This window comes from Enhydra lutris, unplaced genomic scaffold (genome assembly GCF_002288905.1).
Source record: "Enhydra lutris kenyoni isolate GAN:26980312 unplaced genomic scaffold, ASM228890v2 scaffoldscaffold6, whole genome shotgun sequence".
In the NCBI taxonomy this organism is placed as follows: Eukaryota; Metazoa; Chordata; class Mammalia; order Carnivora; family Mustelidae; genus Enhydra; species Enhydra lutris.
Genome location: NW_019154090.1, coordinates 38,803,150 through 38,822,091, shown reverse-complemented (window position 1 = coordinate 38,822,091; position 18,942 = coordinate 38,803,150). Strand labels below are relative to the sequence as shown.

General features: G+C 35.8%; 1 protein-coding gene across 2 annotated transcripts in view; it reads left to right on the top strand.

Annotated features, from left to right (window-relative positions):
* LOC111141537 (ESF1 nucleolar pre-rRNA processing protein homolog) overlaps window positions 1-16,704 on the top strand; it is a 62,100-nt gene extending 45,396 nt beyond the window's left edge. For both annotated transcript variants that reach the window (XM_022494148.1, XM_022494149.1), the window contains exons 10-14: window positions 422-543; window positions 4,352-4,439; window positions 12,000-12,079; window positions 15,008-15,154; window positions 15,864-16,704. In XM_022494148.1, coding sequence (XP_022349856.1) covers window positions 422-543; window positions 4,352-4,439; window positions 12,000-12,079; window positions 15,008-15,154; window positions 15,864-16,157 — 731 coding nt within the window. In that variant the 3' untranslated portion in view covers window positions 16,158-16,704. The remainder of the gene's footprint in view (window positions 1-421; window positions 544-4,351; window positions 4,440-11,999; window positions 12,080-15,007; window positions 15,155-15,863) is intronic.
* The last annotated feature ends 2,238 nt before the right edge of the window (window positions 16,705-18,942 follow it).

The following is an 18,942-nucleotide window of genomic DNA, read 5'->3' as shown; positions in this document are numbered from 1 at the left end:
GGCAACAGAAGCAATTAGAAATAATTATGTTAAAGACCACTTATCTTTTTGCCATCAAAAATGAATTACTAGTCATATACTGAGAAGATTTTGTTCCAGGATTTTTCTTAGAGTCTCAAAACAATTAAGTATAGAGAAATGAAATCTGAACCTAAATGAAAGACTTTACTTCAGTGGCTTGACTGTATATCAAGTTGTTCGGTTTGTTTATTTATTTTGGTCTGGTTAAGTTTATTGTTTTTTTATTAAGAAATAGCTTTGATATGAGTTGATCCTATATTACTCTGTGGAGTATTACACAATTTAGTATTGCATTTTATTTTGTTATTTTGGTAAATATATGTAAATTATCTTTTGGGGTAAATTACATTTTTAATGAATGAAGATACAACATTTTAAGTTGAACTCTGTTTTTTCTTAGGTCTGAAAGAAAGTGCAGAAGAGATGGTCAAAAACAAATTGGAAGGAAAAGATAAATTGACCCCTTGGGAACAATTTTTAGAGAAGAAGAAAGAGAAAAAAAGACTAAAGAAGAAACAGAAGGTATCAGTGATATTTTAAGCAAATATTTATTGAACAACAACCATGTATCACGAGGTACCAGGTCCTTGGCATCCGTTATCTCATAATGTAACCACTCACTAGAATAGGCCTTGTTATCATCACATCTGTAAGAAAGGAAAGGAAGAACCCAATAGCTTAAGTGTTTTCTGCAAAGTGATGTACTGAGGTAGAAATCCTAATAAAAGCCCAGAGCCACTTTAACTACAGTGCTCTAGTATTTTACCTTTATATGCCACCAAATAAGATACTTAGTTTAGTTGATACCTAGGTATAAAACAGTTCAATTCTATTTGTGTTTTTGAGGAAGAAAGATACATACAGAATTTTTTATTTGAGGATGTATATATACAGAATTTTTAAGATTTGTTTATTTGAGAGAGCACAAGCAGGAAGGGCAGAGGGAGAAGAGTCTTAAGCTGCCTCCACGTAAGTGCAGAGCCCAGTGCAGGGCTCGATCTCATATCCCTGAGATCACGACCTGAGCCAAAACCAGGAATCACACGCTTAACCAGCCGTGCCACCCAGATGCCCCTACATACAGAAATTCTTGACATGAGTGAAATTTTTTCCTCTACATTTCTCAACCTGCATTTTTCACATTTCACTATTACCATATGGATCTATTAACATCTTGTCATTAAATCCCTTTTATTAAGGATTATTTCCTCTGCACTAAATATTGTCTTGAAAATATGATTTGACTCCCATTGTTTGAGGATAACATCTTTTCCACAGACTCTTTAGAAATAGCAGAGACCACTTAACGATTTTTGCCACTAAAAATACTCTTATCACTGAAATGCAGCATTCTAGCAGTACTGTTATAGCCTTAAGATAGTATCAGTAATCACAGAATTTTTCAGTTTTAATAATCTTAAATGATTTGTTCTAGTCCAATTCTAATGCTTTATAGTTGTAGAAAAATAACTGATTTATCTCCAGCTACACAGCTTGTTAGTGACCAAGCTGAGACTGGAATCCAGATCTCTCTTACTCCAGTGTCCTTTCTACTGTACAGTATTATTTCTTTCTGTCCTACAGAAGCTTGTGCTTTTGGTACAGCTTTGACTTTCCAGTGCTTGTAAAGACAGAGGGCTGCAAAACTGAATGATGGACTGGAGGGATTTTTTTTATACTCCTCTATTTTAGTCAGTATTTCTGGAAATAGATAATAAAATGAGGAGGGTAAGAGCCCTGTCCTCATCAATAAGCTGCCTCTCTTCTTCAGGAAACAAACTGAGGGTTGCTGGGGGGCGAGGGGGAAGGGATAGGGTGGCTGGGTTATGGACATTTGGGAGGAGTGTGCTATGGGGAGTGCTGTGAATTGTGTTAAGACTGATGATTCACCGGGGCACCCGGGTGGCTCAGTGGATTAAGCCTCTGCCTTCTGGCCAGGTCATGATCTCAGGGTCCTGAGATCAAGCCCCACATTGGGCTCTCTGCTCAGCGGGGAGCCTGCTTCCCCCTCTCTCTCTCTCTGCCTGCCTCTCTGCCTACTTGTGATCTCTGTCTGTCAAATAAATAAGTAAAAATTTAAAAAAAAAAAAAAAAAGACTGATGATTCACAGACCTGTGCCCCTGAGGCAAATAATATGTTATATGTTAATAAAAAAATAAAAACTAAGTAAGCAATAAAATATCTTCTAAATGGGATAATTTCACAAGTTATTAAGCCATCAGTTTATTGTAAAACTTACAAGTGAGTCCTTTTTGGGTCAATAAAGTAGTCACTTGTATCTGAGACCTTTAGCAACTATTCTTTTTGATTTTCATTTGCTGGGCACTTCGAGCTTATCTTATGCTTTTACTCTTTCCCTTCATTGGGCTAAGATGACTAATTTTATTACTGCTATTAAAAATATATCTGTTGAAAGCCAGTTTGTTCTAGACTCAGTGCTCTGTGCTGGATTGGTATTAGATTCCAGCAGATCCCTTCCATCCACAGTTTTTCATGTAGAGAAGAGTTTTAAGAATTTCCTTCGTGTTAAAAATACTTTTCCCCTTTTCCTCTCTGTGACTTCAGTTTTGAAACTGGGAAATTATTACTAAAGAAATCAGTACATGGTTATGGGCCAAAGTTGATATAGCTATAGTTTAGATCTAAAAGCAGTTAAAGAAATATGTGGATAGATGTGTAGTTAGATCTGTAGGGATTCCATAATCTTCGTTAGAAACATATTATTACTGAATCTGTTGTAAGTTTGGTGAAAAATTTTTAGCTCTTGTTCTTAAAAGGATATTAATATCGGGATATCTATGTGGCACAGTCTGTTAAGCATCTGATTCTTGGTTTTGGCTCAGGTCATGATCTCAGGGTTGTGAGATTGAGCCCTCCCATCGGGCTCCTTGCTAAGCGCTGAGTCTGCTTGAGATTCCTTCTGCCCCTCTCGCTTGTGTTCTCTCTCTCTCTCTCTCTCTCTCTAAAATAAATAAATAAAAGGATAAAAAAAAGGATAGTAATATTAAAATGAATATTCTTTAGGGCTTGGTGGGTCTTCTTCAGCATGCAAGGTGATGTTCAGCAATGTGCACTCTAAATATTTTTATTAAAATGACTCATTTTTTAGATTCCTCGGAATAAAACTCAATCTGGTTAGTCTGATCTTAGTTCATATTTTCTATTTATTTTATAGGCTTGATTTTTAATTTTCTTTTTTTTTAAGATTTTTATTTATTTGACAGATCACAAGTAGGCAGAGAGGCAGGCAGAGAGAGAGGAAGAGGAGGCAGGCTCCCTGCTGAGCAGAGAGCCTGATGTGAGGCTCAATCCCAGGACCCTGGGATCATGACCTGAGCCGAAGGCAGAGGCTTTAACCCCAGGCGCCCCATAGGCTTGATTTTTAATTTAAATATTCTAATTTAATAGACCATCTGTTCAAATTTAATTAGGAAAAATTGAACCAACAGTTCTTAAAAATAGCCAAAGGGTTTTCAGGGGCGGATTACAAATGAAGCAAGATAATTATTGAAATTGGGTGTCCTTAACTGCTTTTGTATACATTTTAATTTTCATAATTTAAAAAATCACTTTCTTAAACATTTTTTTTTTTTTTAAGATTTTATTTATTTGATAGAGAGCACGTGGGAGCACAGGCAGAGTGTCAGGCAGAGGCAGAGGGTCAGGCAGAGGCAGAGGGAGAAGCAGGCTCCCTGTGGAGCAAGGAGCCTGATGTGGGACTCGATCCCAGGACCCTGGGATCATGACCTGAGCCGAAGGCAGCTGCTTAACCAACTGAGCCACCCAGGCGTCCCAAAAAAAATCACTTTCTTGAACCAGCAAATGAATTGTTTTAAATAATAATTTAAATGATAACCCACCATATACCTCAAACTATTGATAGTCACTGCAGTTTCTCAGTTTTGTGAGAGAAAAGGTCACCTACTTTTGCTGTCAGCTACATAAAAGTGTTCTTCTCTTTTGAATGTCTTTATCATTTCATTTTTGCCCCTCTAGCACTTCCTATTTTGAACTGCTATTACTGATATATGTGTCTGGTTTATGTGTCTAGCTTTTGTTTAGAGATTATAAAGTTTTTAAAGACAGAAACTATATATTTGATAGCTTTTATTTCTCCAAAAACCCTACAGTTTTCTGCATTTATTAAACATTCCATAAATATTTGTTGAACAAACAAAAGAATAACTCAGATGGGAGTTATTTTATAAACCAATCCATTTTAAAAACTGGTTTAATTCTAGATTGAACTGTTTGATTTGAAAGAAATGATAGGATTTTCCTTCATGGTCTTTGTAATAAACTACATATATTCTTATATTCAACTTTAAGGCTCTTGCTGAAGAGGCCAGTGAAGATGAACTTCCCTCTGATGTTGATTTGAATGACCCATACTTTGCCGAAGAAATGACAAAAATAGGTAAGCCAGCCCATATTTGAGTTTTTAATTGGCGTGTTTTTTTTTTAAAAGGTGATATGGGTAGAAACAGTATAAACTACCATTCTCTTAAAAACTCCTAGAATTTGTGTAGCTCTGTTAGTGGCTTATAAGCAGTCTGTCCAATGGGGTATAAACATCTCTCAGCTTAGGAAGGGTCAACATGCCCCTGTATAAACAAGGAGAAATTTCATTAGGAAGCTTTTGGTGATGTGATTGAGGATTGATTGATTAATGGTTTACCAGGGATTCCTTTCTCAGAAGTATCCTTACGGAAGGATTGATGAGAGAAAGGATGAGAGAAAAAGGAAGTCAGCTTCTTGTGTGCTTTCACTGCTTTTTTATGATGCATCTATTCTAGGTCTTTGCAAAGGCTATGAAAAAGTGAACGTGAAATAAATTTATGTTCATGTGGATGTGTGTATAAATTTCTTTTAATTTTTACATGGTGTTAGGTGATGTGTAAAAGCTTTTCTGCTCAAATATACAAAAACATCTATGTTCCATTTTATCCATTTTACATTTGTCCTGCTTCATCATTGCAGAAGAAAGCCAACTTCCTCCTGTTTTTCCTTGGTTCCTTGAACTATCTGGCATTCAGTTTCCTATATCCAAGGAGCTTTGTTTCCATTGTGTATGCATTTCTCATTCTTTCCTGAATTTTTTCATTCTTAGCTTTTTGGTACGTGTAAATGTGTGTGGTAAAGTTCAGGCCATACTTAGACCTAAGTCAGTGCAGAGACTACTGTAAGCATTTTCCATTTGTTCTCATGCATTTTGCCTTTCCCTGATCTAAATACCACACACATAAACTCCAAAAGACTTGCTCCTGGAGCAACTCCAAGCTGACATTGTAAAGAGAAGGATTTTATGAAATTTCCCTGCTTCTTGTCCCTTGTGACTAGTGGGCCAGAATAGTTCTCAATAGGAAAGTCAAAATTGCTCAAAATTATTTCCTGCTTATTATAGCCTTTTAGCACTGACATTTTATTGATGAAAAGGAGATCAAGATGAATAAAGTCTATTATAGGATGTCAGATTCTTAGGCATTGGAAAGGGAAATGGAAACTTAGCATATTCTGCTTTTTATCATACCTGAGTGGTCATTTCTAGAAGATGATGGATTTTAGCCTTATCCTCTGATTTCAGGAAACCAAATTTATAATGGAGAAATGCAAAGCATTATAGTTTCCTTGTTCTCATTCCAAAGTGCTTCATTTGGCATGTACAATCTGGTCAGATTGTAGAACTTGGGGTAAAATTCAAAGAGTAAGTTAAAAATGTTTTGATGGCTTGGGGTGGTTTGTTTCCTGGAATCAGCACATTTAAATTGTGAATAAGCTTTCTCGAAAGGCAGTAGCAGAAGTTCCAAAGGAAGGTATAGATAAAATTTGTTTGCTTTCAGTATACTTTTGATTTCAGAGTATATCCTAGGAGTAATTATTTATATCTGGGCTGAGGTTGTTTCTTTAAAGGAAAAAGAAAAACAAAGACTGAGAATTTTTTTACATAAGATTTAGGGCCAAAAAATAGTATCTTGCCGTGTTTATTTATTCATACAAATAGTAAGTATTACCCACTGGGTGCTGGACACTCTGCTAGGCTAAAGATAGAGCAGTAATAATACAAGGAAGGTTGTATTTCTTGAGAAGTCTATGGTATTAGGGTAGACATGCTAAATAGGTAAACAAAGAATATTATGAGAATATGGTCAGTGTTTTAAAGAAGATAGGGCAATATAGAGAATATAACTGAGATGAAGGAGTGTAGCTTACTTTAGACATAGGGTAGGCAAAAAAGACTTTTCTGAATTGATGACATTTGGCTAAGCCCTGTAGAATGAGGAGTCCTGCATACAGAACGTCGCAGACAAGAGGTAAGTGGTAGAAAGGCTGCAAGGTGAGAAGGAATTACCGTGTTGGAGAAATTGAAGGACCCCGATGTGGCTGGAGCATGGTTAGAGGAGTTAGGTATGAGGCCAGACTGGAGCACAGGATCAACCCTGAAGGGTCTTGTGTCGTGGCAACACATTTGGATTTTTCTCTCCTGATGGTGGGAAGCCACTGAAGGGTCTTTAAAGCAAGAACATGACAAGATCTGGTTTGTATTCTGGTTCCCGTGAAGAACACAGATTGGGGTGCGTGGGTGGCTGTGGGTTAAGCCTCTGCCTTCGGCTCAGGTCATGATCTCAGGGTCCTGGGATTGAGCCCCACATTGGGCTCTCTGCTCAGTGGGGAGCCTGCTTCGCCCCCGCCCCCGCCTGCCTCTCTGCCTACTTGTGATCTCTCTCTTTCTGTGTCAAATAAATAAATAAATGATCTTTAAAAAAAAAAAAAAAAAGAGCACAGATTAAAGCATTGGTGAGAACTGGGAGACCAGGCTTTGCAAGAGATGATGGTTGGTTTAGATAGCATGCCAGTAATGGAATTAGAAGGAGAAAAGTAAATGGAATTTTAGATACATTTTGGATGTAGACTTACTGACTTCCTTGAATACAGAAGTAATTTAACATAACTCTAGATTTTTGGTGTGAGTCTCTGCAGGAATATTCTTCCATTTACTGAGTTAGGAAGGAATGTAGGAACAATAGGTTTGGGTGGGAAGTAAGGTCAGTAGGTCCTTTTGGGTATAATCACTTTGAGATGTTGGAGATATTAGGTTACATTTATAAAGGAGTCTGGGTGATCAGCTGAGAAGTCCATGCAGTTATAAACTTAGGAATTAATTAGTAGCATATAAATAGCATTTCAAACCATGGAACTGGAGGTGAAAAGTATTGGTAAGGGAGGAGAATGCAGGATTGGGCTCTGAGGTCAGGTAAAGCCTACACAAGGTAGTATTACTCTTTCATACTGGTGAAGGTACTATGGGGGGATGAACACTGAAGAAACTGTGAAGGAGCAGCTGTGGAATAGGAAGGAAAGCATTAGTGTTTGGAAGAGTGTATAGTTCAAGTCCCATGGTTGAGCAGGATAGAGACATTTTAAGCCAGATGGACTTGGATACATTTATAACACCTTTGCCCTTGGCAGTCCTGTGGAGCTAAACTTAACATACTCTTCAAACTATGGAGAAATTGAGTTCATTAATTAATGCCAGACCTGGTGTTTGGCTTGGGTTAGGAGCCAATGTGAGTACTAGAAATCTTTTCTCATTTTTCCTTCTATTTTTTCCCCCTACACTATAAACTTGCTATAGTTTTTTTTTTTGTTTTTTTTTTTTCTCAACTGCAAACTTGATATCAAATGAGAGTTTCAGAAATATAATGTACTTCTAGAATTAGTTAAAAGTTACTTTTTTCTTAGAAATGAAATACAGCTGACCCTTGAACAACATGGGTATGAACTGCACTGTGAACCGTGAATCCACTTTTACATGTTTTTTTATGATAAATGCAGTACAGTACTGTAAATGTATCTAATATTTTCTTAATAATGTTTTTCTTTTCTCTAGCTTACTTTATTTTAAAAATAGAGTACATAAAACAAATATATAAAATTTGTATGAATTGACTCTTTATATTATTAAGGCTTCAGGTCAACTGTAGGCTATTACTAGTTATGTTTTAGAGAAATCAAAAGATACATATGGATTTTTAACTGTGTGTGGGGGGTCAGTGCCCCTAACTTCTGTGTTGTTCAAGGGTCAGCTGTATTGGAAAAATTTGTTTATTGCTGTCTAATCACGTAAACTCTTTAATAAAGATTTTGTTTTTGAAGAAGTAGGAATAAAATAAAGTATATCACATGTAAATCTACCCTGTTAAAATATATCCTTTGTCTTGACAACTTTAGATATTTGATAAACTACTTTAGATATTTGATAAACTACCATGAAAATATAACAATATGCTACATATACTTGATTCATTCAGTTAGTATGTTGAGTGCTTATATCATACTACTTGTATATTTTGGTCTACAGTTTAAAAATGCTTTTATATGTATTCTATCCTCTAATCTAAACTTTAGCCCACCTTATAGGTGCATAAATTGGAGCTCAGAAAACATAGCTGAATTGCACAAGGGCCAGTGGTAGATGGTAGAACCTGAATATTGATGGACTCCCTTTACTTTTTGTAACCCTCAAAGTATGTAGTAAAGGCCAAAGCCAGAGCCAGGACCCATGTGTATAAGAAGTTGACATGGGGAATTGCTGGATTTCCAAGCAAAGCCAGAATGCCCAGGTCCAAAAGACAATTAACAGTGTGTGTCTAATTATGAGCATTGGAATTTGCTACAAAAAACAGTGAATTGCAAGGGGATTTACCACTCCTGTTTGGTCAGTACTGAGACTGCATTTGACCTCCAGTGAATTCTTTTAACTGATAGAAGAAGTGCTCAGCCGGGCTCCTGAGTGGCTCAGTCGTTGAGCGGCTGTCTTCAGCTCAGGTCATGATCCCAGGGTCCTGGGTTCGAGCCCCACATGGGGCTCCCTGCTTGGTGGGAAGCCTGCTTCTCCCTCTTGCACTCCCCCTGCTTGTGTTCCCTCTCTCACTGTGTCTTTCTCTGTCAAATAATAAATAAAAAAATTTTTTTTAAAGTGCTCAGCTAAACCCTTTGGAGGAAGTTTTTTATGAGAATACTTGTTGGACATTACAAGTAATGAAAAATGGAATTTCCTTTACAGATAGTCCTTTCACAGGTCAACTTTTTGCAACATATCTATTTCCATAGATGTATTCTGTTACATTTTTGGCTTAAGGAGTTAGTAGCCTCAGTAAGGATTTTTAAATTTATTTTTTTAGTCCATAACATCTGATTTAGAATTATTCAGTGCGTTAGAATCATCCGTATGTACTTCGCAGCAGTCCCAGGACACTTGGTTTCTTACTTGCCAAAAGATTTACTGAAAAATAAAGATAACATTTCAGAACAGGGATTTTCATTTTCCTATTACTCTTTATCTAACTTAGGTCTGATAATTTTCCAAAGGAAAAAAAAAACAACGCGCTTTTTAAAAAACATTAAGATACACCCTCTTAATATGAACTTGTTAACAGTGCAGAAAAGATCTCTACACGTTATTTGTTATCTGGCTAAACAGTTGGGCCAGCACAGTAAATTCTTTATGAGCAAAGAAATTTTCATCATGTTAAAATTGAATATCATTTTTTAGCCCTGACAATTTCGGAGATTCCTTTTTTTTCCTCCTTTGCTACAATCTTTCTTTCAAGTTTATTTTTATGACTTTTCACCAGGTTGTTATTAAAATCCGGAACAGTTCATTGTGGGCTCTTTGATATTATTTCCCACAGCTGTATATGAAGATCTTTATCTCCTTTATGTATTAATCATAAACAGCCTGGTTTTTTTTCCTGCCACAGAACAATCTTCTGCATGTGTCACTTGTCTGTTCAGTTCAAAAAGGAGCTCTTGCCTTGAAAACATAGAGCAGAAGTAAACTTAGGATGTAGAAGTCAGACCCCAAGAAAGTGGAACCTTGCTGATATTACGTATAAATAGGCACATTTTAAAATAGAGAAAAAATGATAATCGGAAAGTAGATACATCATTTCCTGGAAAATGTTTGAGATAGGAACAATAAAGGCTTTCACTCTAGGAAAAAGGGCTGTCAACAAATATTTCTTTCTGGCAGTGCAGACAGATGCCTTAGGAGCACTGAGGGGTGCACCTAAGCAGTACTTACATGCTGGCATTTTCTCTCAGCTGGGCATGCCACAGAGCAGTTTCTAAAGCCTCTCTCAACTTTTAGGCTTCGTTTTTCCTGTTAACCCTTATTAGCTGCAGTTACTCAACCATTCTATGCTATGTGAATTTTCTTACTATCTCACAATAAAATGTATTTCAAACAGAAAGAGTTGCTACAAAGAGAATGACATTCAATAGTAAAGGAATGTTGTTTAGTGATTAATAGTAGAGACCCTGAGCTGGACTCCTTAGGTGTGAATCATGTTTTCTTCACTTACTAAACTTGAGAGAATTACATAATCTCTCTATGCTTCAGTTTCCTCTTCCACAGAATGAAGATTATAACAAATAATGGAATCTACCTCATAGCATTGTTGTGAGGATTATATTAGTTAATACATGTAAAGTGAGTAGAATAGTACTACTGCCTGATACACAGTAAGTGCTATATAAGTGTTAATCAGTATTACCTTGGAGACCATTAGTTTCTCTGTGTTGGAAGGACAGAGCACAGCCTAGCCAAAGAGGACAGCATTCAGTAGAGAAGATTAGCATTGTGTAATAATATTTTAGAGTAACAGAACATGTCTCTGTTAGATTCTGAAACTTTTTACTCATTAAACTAGTCTTTCATACTTCAATACCCTGATACCAATTCCTTTTGCACCCCTCCCACTCCAAGAGACACCAAAAAAAGAAGAAAAAATAAGGCATCAGCATGATCACTGAGGAGCCCAGGACGTCTTATTTATGTGTTGTAATAGCAGGCACTTTATAGCATCATGTGTCAGGCATTAACTGAGCTCTTCACATTGACCAATTTATTTAGTACTCACAATAACCTTGTGAGGTAGGTGCTGCTATTAGAATCCCCATTTTACAGATAAGGGCATAGGTCCAAACTGCCACAGCATAACTGTGGTACAGCTAGAATTTAAACCCAGGCCAGCTGCTCCAGGTTCACGTGCCCTTAGCTCCTGCACATGACTATCTCATTCAGGATGAGAACATCTCCTCTAACATCTTGTGGTCTCCAGAAGTCCCTGAGTCCCTGGAAATATAAGCGGTGTTACTAGTCAGGAGCCACTTTTACCATAAGTAGTTGTATTTAATAATAGGCATAGAAAGTTAACTGAAGATCAGTTTTGTCTTTAGAGAAGGAAAAATTGTTTTGTTAAACTTTTACTATGAAATTCTTATTGTAAAGAATTTTTCATTTTCCAGATGAATTTTTTAAATGTGGAATTTTAAGCGTTTATATATTCAAATCACTTTTTTTTTCTTTGTGATTTCTTCTATTATTCTTATGCTAAGAAAATATTTCTTCTATATAAGATCAGGTAAATGGTCTTCTGGAATTCTCATAGGTTTTTTTTTTTTTTTCCCTTAGTGTTTAACTCTTTAGTCCATTTGCATTTTATTTTCCTGTACATTATGAGACAAGGCTATAACTTGATTTTTTTCCCCAGAGTAAAGCAGATTTCCCAGCACCAGTTACTGAATAATCCCTTCTTTTTTCCAGTGATATAGGATAGTGCATTTTATTACACACTAAGCCATACTGTTCTATTATATGAATGGATGTTGAATTTGACCCAGGGCATATTCTGTATCTATTCAAATGATCTCATGGTTTTTCTTTTTAAATTAATAATGTAATTATACATTACTTTCAGAAGAAATTCTTTCTTTATAAGTCACCCCATCCAGATGTATTTATTTCATTCATTCCCATAGTTATCTCTAATGACATTTTTTTACTTTCTTTAGTTTCTGTATGCTTATTGATAAGATTATTCCTAGATATCTTGCATTTTTGTTCCTAGTATAAATAGAATGTCAAGATAGTCTTGTAATTTTTTCACCCTTCTGTGTTGGTTTGTTGTGCCAGGTATAAAAGAAAAGAAAAAGTCAATGAAATCTACAAAAGATAGCACATCATTGGAAGATGCTGAAATAGAAAGACAAAAGGTAAAACATCGTCATTGCTATATTCCTAGTGGATAATTGATATGTACAGTTTAAATGAAGTGGTCTACATGAGTTTCTAGTGTCCCTAATAAAAAAATAATTGATTTTAGCAATGAAATTTATAAATAAATTATAAAACACAAAATTAAATATTTTAGCAATGTGGGTTTTTTTAAAAAAGATTTATTTGAGAGAGAGAGAGTGTATGTGTGGAGGGGAGGGGCAGAGGGAGAGAATCTCAAGCAGACTCCCTGCTGAGCAGGGAGCCTGACATGGGGCTTAATCTCACAACCTGAGATCATGACCTGAACTGAAATTGAGTTGAATGCATAACCAGCTGAGCCACCCAGGTGCTCCTAGCAGTGTAGTTTTTACCAACCATTTTTCCAGCCAATACAAATTTGAAATTTTATCTCAAACCTAAGTCATGTCCCTTTTTGATTTAGAGGAAAATATGTCACTATTAAAAATTCTTACTATAGCTAAGACAAAAAATGCAACTATTAAAACCTTGAAATAATATTGCCATAAGTTTAATTCTTTTGACTTTTTAAATTTAAATTCAATTAATTAACATATAGTGTATTACTAGTTTCAGAGGTAAAGTTTAGTGATTCATCATTTGCGTATAACACTCAGTGCTCATTACATCACATGCCCTCCTTAATGCCTGTCACCCAGTTACCACCCACCCTCCTTCCCTCCAGAAACCCTGTTTGTTTCCTGTAGTTAAGAGTCTCTTATGGTTTGTCTCCCTCTCTGATTTCATCTTATTTTATTTTTCCCTCCTTCCCCTATGATCCTTTGTTTTGTTTCTTAAATTCCACATGTGACTGAAACCATATGGTAATTGTCTTTCTCTGATTGATTTATTTCATTTAGCATAATACCATCTAGTTCCATCCACTTTGTTGCAAATGGTAAGGTATCTTTTGTTACTGTTGTTGGCTGAGTAGTATTCCATGTGTATATATACACCACATCTTCTTTATCCATTTATCTGTCAGTGGACATCTGGGCTGTTTCCATATTTTGGCTATTGTGGATATGGCTGCTATAAACATTGGGGTGCAGGTGCCCCTTCCAGTCACTATGTTTGTGTCCTTTGGCTAAATACCTAGTAGTACAATTGCTGGGTCATAGGGTAGCTGTATTTTTAACTTTTGGGGGAACCTCCATACTGTTTTCCAGAGTGGCTGTACAAGCTTGCATTCCCACCAGCAGTGTAAGAGGGTTCCCCTTTCTCCACGGCCTCTCTAACATCTGTTATTTCCTGACTTATTAATTTTAGCCATTCTGACTGGTATGAGGTGATATCTCATTGTGGTTTTGATTTGTGTTTCCCTGATGTCAAGTGATGTTGAGCTTGGGACTCCATCAAGATAAAAAGCTTTTGCATAGCAAAGGAAACAGTCAACAAAATCAAAAGACAACCTTCTGAATGGTAGAAGATACTTACAAATGTCTTATCAGATAAAAGGCTAGTATCTGAAATCTTTGAAAAACTTAGCAAACTCAACACCCAAAAAACAAATATCCAGTCAAAAAAATGGGCAGAAGACACAAACAGACATTTCTCCAAAAAAGACATACAAATGGCCAACAGACACATGAAAATACTGCCTTAAGTTTTAATTCCGTCTGAATCTGTCCTATAATTCAGACTTTGTTTTTGTGTTGTCAGGTGCTAATTTCTCTCACTATTGCAAACAACATAAATGTAATATACAAAATTGAAGTCTTCCTTAGAAATGCAGTGACCTTTTATGCTTTGCTGACTCCACAAAGATCCATGGCACAGGTTAATAGTATTTTTGCTGAGGCAGGAATTAGAGTCAACAATGACCCTATGACTGACGTTCCTATCGCTGTCTGGGAGTGAGCCTAACTGGTCACCTAAACTCTGCATGATAATGCATCTTTTCTATCCTCCATTTATTGCACACAGTAATGCTCATAGAGTAAAGCAGTGCAAAGAAAATCCCTCTTTTGTGGAAAATGGCTCTAAAAAGAAAGCCAGCTGCAGGTGCCAGTGATGTAAGTGAAAGAAAATTAAAGCAATCTAGAGTTGCATGGGTGGCTCAGTTGGTTAAGCATCTGCCTGCAACTCAGGTCATAATCCCATGGTCCTGGGATCGAATTCCGCATTGGGCTCCCTGCTCCTCCCCCGCATGGGGGGGGATGGGCAGGGAGCCTGCTTCTCCCGCTGCCTGCTGCTCCCACTGCATGTGCGTGCTCTCTTTCTCTCTCTCTGAAAAATAAATAAATCTTTTTTAAAAAAGTAATCTAAAGTGGTAGTATAGAAAGATTCACAAAAGTTTGGCAGTATACTCTGTGTTTTCTCTAGTACACATGGTTGTTTATTTGGTTCCTAAAGTTTCATGTTTAATCCCATGGTTGGAAGAAAATTCCACTGTTTAGTGGAAACAGACATATTTCAGAAGCAAATATTAAGATCTTGCATTCATACAAATGTATCAGTTTTGAAAAGTAAAGGCAAAAAAAGCAAAAGAAAAAAGAAATTCCTTGCTGTTAAAACACATGTTTGGAAAATGTAGCTTGTTTCACAAAATATTGCATGTTTGCTAGATTTAGTGTCATTGCATGAAAAGACCAAAGTGAAAATGAGAAATTTTTATTTGGGGGTCTGACTGAGCCACCCAGGCACCCCTGTGGTCTAGTTTTTAAATACAAACTTTCACACCTCTCCTACTCTTGGTGATGTTGCTTCTAAAAATTTTATCTTACTGCTCTACAAAGATCTCTGAGTTTCTTTTCGAGTTTTGGTAATCCACAATCAGTTTATGGATGGCAGGTGTTATCCCAGAGCATTAGTGACTGGGTTCTCCTTTCCGAGAGGGCCCCATACTTCTGCCTGGGGAAAAAAAACACTGTTGGATATTTAATCTTTTCTTTTTCTCTCCACAGGCTGAAATGGCTTTGCTCATGATGGATGAGGAGGAAGAGAGTAAGAAACACTTCAATTACAATAAGATTGTAGAGCACCAGAATCTGAGCAAGAAGAAGAAAAAACAGCTTATGAAAAAGAATGAATTATTAGAGGATGACTTTGAGGTAACCAGGGACACCTCTTAAAGCTGGTGTTGAATTTAAAGTCAGCTCTGGAGAGGAGTATTTAGCACAAAGTTAGCCTGAAATGTCTTAGGAAGGGCCCATAGTGGAGCCAAAGCTGCTAAATTTTAGTCCAGAATAGCTGCTTTATCCCAGGGAGGATCAAATTACTGTTTAGTTGAACACAAGGTGAAGTATTGGCTTGTCTTTTGATTGCGCCAAAGTTATGGCTTTGCTTTTTTTTTCCCCCCAATACTTAGCTTTTAATATTAGAATCACATGCAGTGTTTTGCTCATGATAGGAAAGATATGCATACTCAAGCTTGACTGAGAAAGAGCAGGTTTATGTCACACCATGTCACACACTCACTGTGTACAGTGACCACTGCAGTAGGCCATGCTTTTTTTATTGCTACATCTCTTTGTTTCCATCCTCCCTCCTTTCCCTCTTTTTCCTGGCCATTCACTCCTATGTATGAGTTTGAGCCTGTACAAAAAATCTACAAATAGCTGTCAGCAACTACTTAATGACTTCCAAGACAGGCCTTAAAACTCCATTGAAGATCTGTGGGAAAACAATTTTCTAATGAATCAATACAAAACACTCACATTTATATTTTATATAATCGACAGCTCACTTTCAAAATTTGGCCCCATTTCTGGGCCTTTTGATTTACTAATTTAATTATTTGTTTTCCTTTTGGATTTGCAGGTAAATGTTAAGGATGCACGGTTTCAGGCAATGTATACCTCCCACTTGTTCAATTTGGATCCTTCGGATCCTAATTTCAAGAAAACAAAAGCTATGGAAAAAATCCTTGAGGAGAAAGCCCGGCAGAGAGAACAAAAAGAACAAGAACTTACTCAGACAATAAAGAAAAAAGAGAGTGAAATTCAAAAGGAATCACAGAAGAAATCCATTGATCCTGCCTTGTCAATGTTGATTAAATCTGTAAAAAATAAAACAGAGCAGTTTCAAGCAAGAAAAAAACAAAAAATCAAATAGCTGTATGTTGTTTCTTTTTGGATTGAGAATGTATTCTTCTAAAGTATAGTGAAGTGATAGAGGGATTATTTATTGGGAACAAAGCTATCTTTCAAGAATATGAATAAAATCTTATTCTGACCATTGTAAAATTTCACCTATATAATAGTTTGACCTAATTATGGATGATATACAGATTTGGTCTGTATATTTCTACAAGTTAATAATAATTTAATTTAATTAAAATATAGAATTTATAAAATTTTTATATTTTATGAAATTCAGCCTTTCTAGTAGAAACTTACTCTTAGCCTAATTTTTTAAAAGATTGTTTACAATTCTGTGTAAAGAACAGTGCCCAGTTTTTAAGTCTGAATAAGTTACAATTTGGAAAAATATATATGCTATACATTAATTTCTCTGGAAACAGGAAGCAGATTTAGGTATCTGTGTAAATAATTTATTTTTCTAGCCATATTGGATAGAAGCCTGTAACTCTATTGTTTGTTCATGTTTATTATAGTTTATGAAATTAATTTGTAAATAAAAGTGTAAAATATTTTTATTATTTTGTGTAGGACTGATTTATTTCATTTTATGCACCTTAAATAAACCACTCTCTGAAAAAATACCTGAAAACTTGACAAAGAGGACAATTCTATGAAGAGGCAGTTTCAGGTTTGCATTGCTCATAATTGTATTTGAAATGTTCGTGAGCCTCTGCAATGATTTTTCTATTTGTAGTAACAGAAAATTCTTCTGTCTGCCCTTCAGATTTTTGGAATGTTTAGAAGGGTGGATATGCTGCTATAGAGTTTAAGGAATTTTAATTCCTTTTAAAATTAAAGCACATCTTTAAGGCCTTAATACTCCTGGATCTCATCTGGTCTAGGTTTTATAAACTACTAACCATTTAGAGAGGAGAATTAGGTGTGCTATATAAACAAATGAAAATAAAAACCAAAATGGTCACTTGGAACAAATGATAAATATGGTAGCTTCTGAAAGGCAATAGGAGTTTAGCCAGGTTTGTGGTTAATAGTAAACTTGACATTTTTGGTATAAAAATTTAAGCCTACTAATGTAATATGTGTTTTCAAGAATAAAAGGATGTAAACCTCAGAGGGATATGAAGATAATAAGGGCGTATAAACAGTCTCTGAAAGCAGAAAAACAACATTTAAATTGCCCAATTTAACAGAAAAATGCAGGAAATTGTGGTTGGTTTTTTTTTTCCATAAAGCACTGTTTTTTGGAAATAGCATTGTTTCAGCCAAATAGAGCAGTGTTCTTATTGATCTATCCGTGAAATTCCCAGTATTGATCTGCTCAACATTGAGAAGACCATGAATCTTAATATGTTTATGAGTACAATATATAAACAGTTTTATAATTATTTGTATTTCATTTATGCAGGGAAAAATACTTTTTTCCTTTAAACTGTTTAATCATAACATAGGGATTACTCAAGAGTTTGATTTTAAGATTCCTGTGAAACTTAGCCCTTTGGTTTTTGATTGGTTTGGTTTGGGGTTTTTTTTTTTTTGTTTGGTTGGGGGTTTTTTTTGTTTGTTTTTTGTTTTTTGAGTTCTATTTTTTTAAGTCACTGGTTTTAATTATAAATCTCATTTTGTTAGTCAAGCGTATAATTGCTTATAACAAATAAATTGACCTTGTTAAGTAATGCATAGCCCTGGCTCCTTTTCTCAAAGAGTTGATAATTTTTAGGTAGGAAAAAACAAAAACATTATCAGGTGCAGCGTTAATTAAAGATTCCACATGAAGAATGTGAAGATCTCAATAAATAATTGCTGAAAGTAAAACTCAGGATAAAAAATGGCTACTGTCAAAATTCAGCAAGCAATGTGAGGATAGTTTGGGTGACCCATAAGTTCACATTTATTTGATTTTTTGTTGTTGGTATCCTTGATACCAAAACCAAAGACAGTTCAAATAAAAGTAGAGACTGATATTGTTAGTATATAGAAATGTGCTTCCTTCTGGAGTCTTTCTCATTAATTTAGGTGGCGCCTGGGTGGCTCAGTGGGTTAAAGCCTCTGCCTTAGGCTTGGGTCGTGGTCCCATGGTCCTGGGATTGAGCCCCATATCGGGCTCTCTGCTCAGCGGGGAGCCTGCTTCCTTTCTCTCTCTCTGCCTGTCTCTCTGCCTACTTGTCATCTCTGTCTGTCAAATAAATAAATAAAATCTTAAAAAAAAAAAAAACCTGTTAAAAAAATCTTCAAAATAGGCAAATTGAAGCCAACATTATAAAAAGAAATACACATAACCAAAGGGGTTTAATTTCAAGTATACAAACCTGTTCATTGAAAATCAACATATATTCAGAGACTAAAGAAGAAAAATTATATGATCATATCAATTGATGAGATAAAATATCTGACAAAATCTAACATTCATTCATGATCAGTAATAGGTCTGGAATAGAGAGAAACTAACTTGATAAAGAGCATTTGCCAAAAAACCCCTAAAATTAACATAATAGCGAAAGGCTGAATGCTTTCCTCCTGAGATTGAGAACAAATCAAGGCTGTTTTGTTTTAACCCTGTCCTTTAGAAGTTTTCTGTATTCTGATGCTTTGACCAGTGGAGACTTGCTGAACATAGGGGAGCTGCCCTCACTGGGCTAGCCAATTCTTGGAGATAGTAAATAACTTGGAGGCAAGCAAGGAAGACAAATACATGAAGAAACTAGAAGATTCAACACAGTAAAGATGTCAATTTTTCTCCAAGTTGATGTGTAGATTAATGTAATTTCTTTTCCCTTTTCCTGAAGTACAGTTGACAC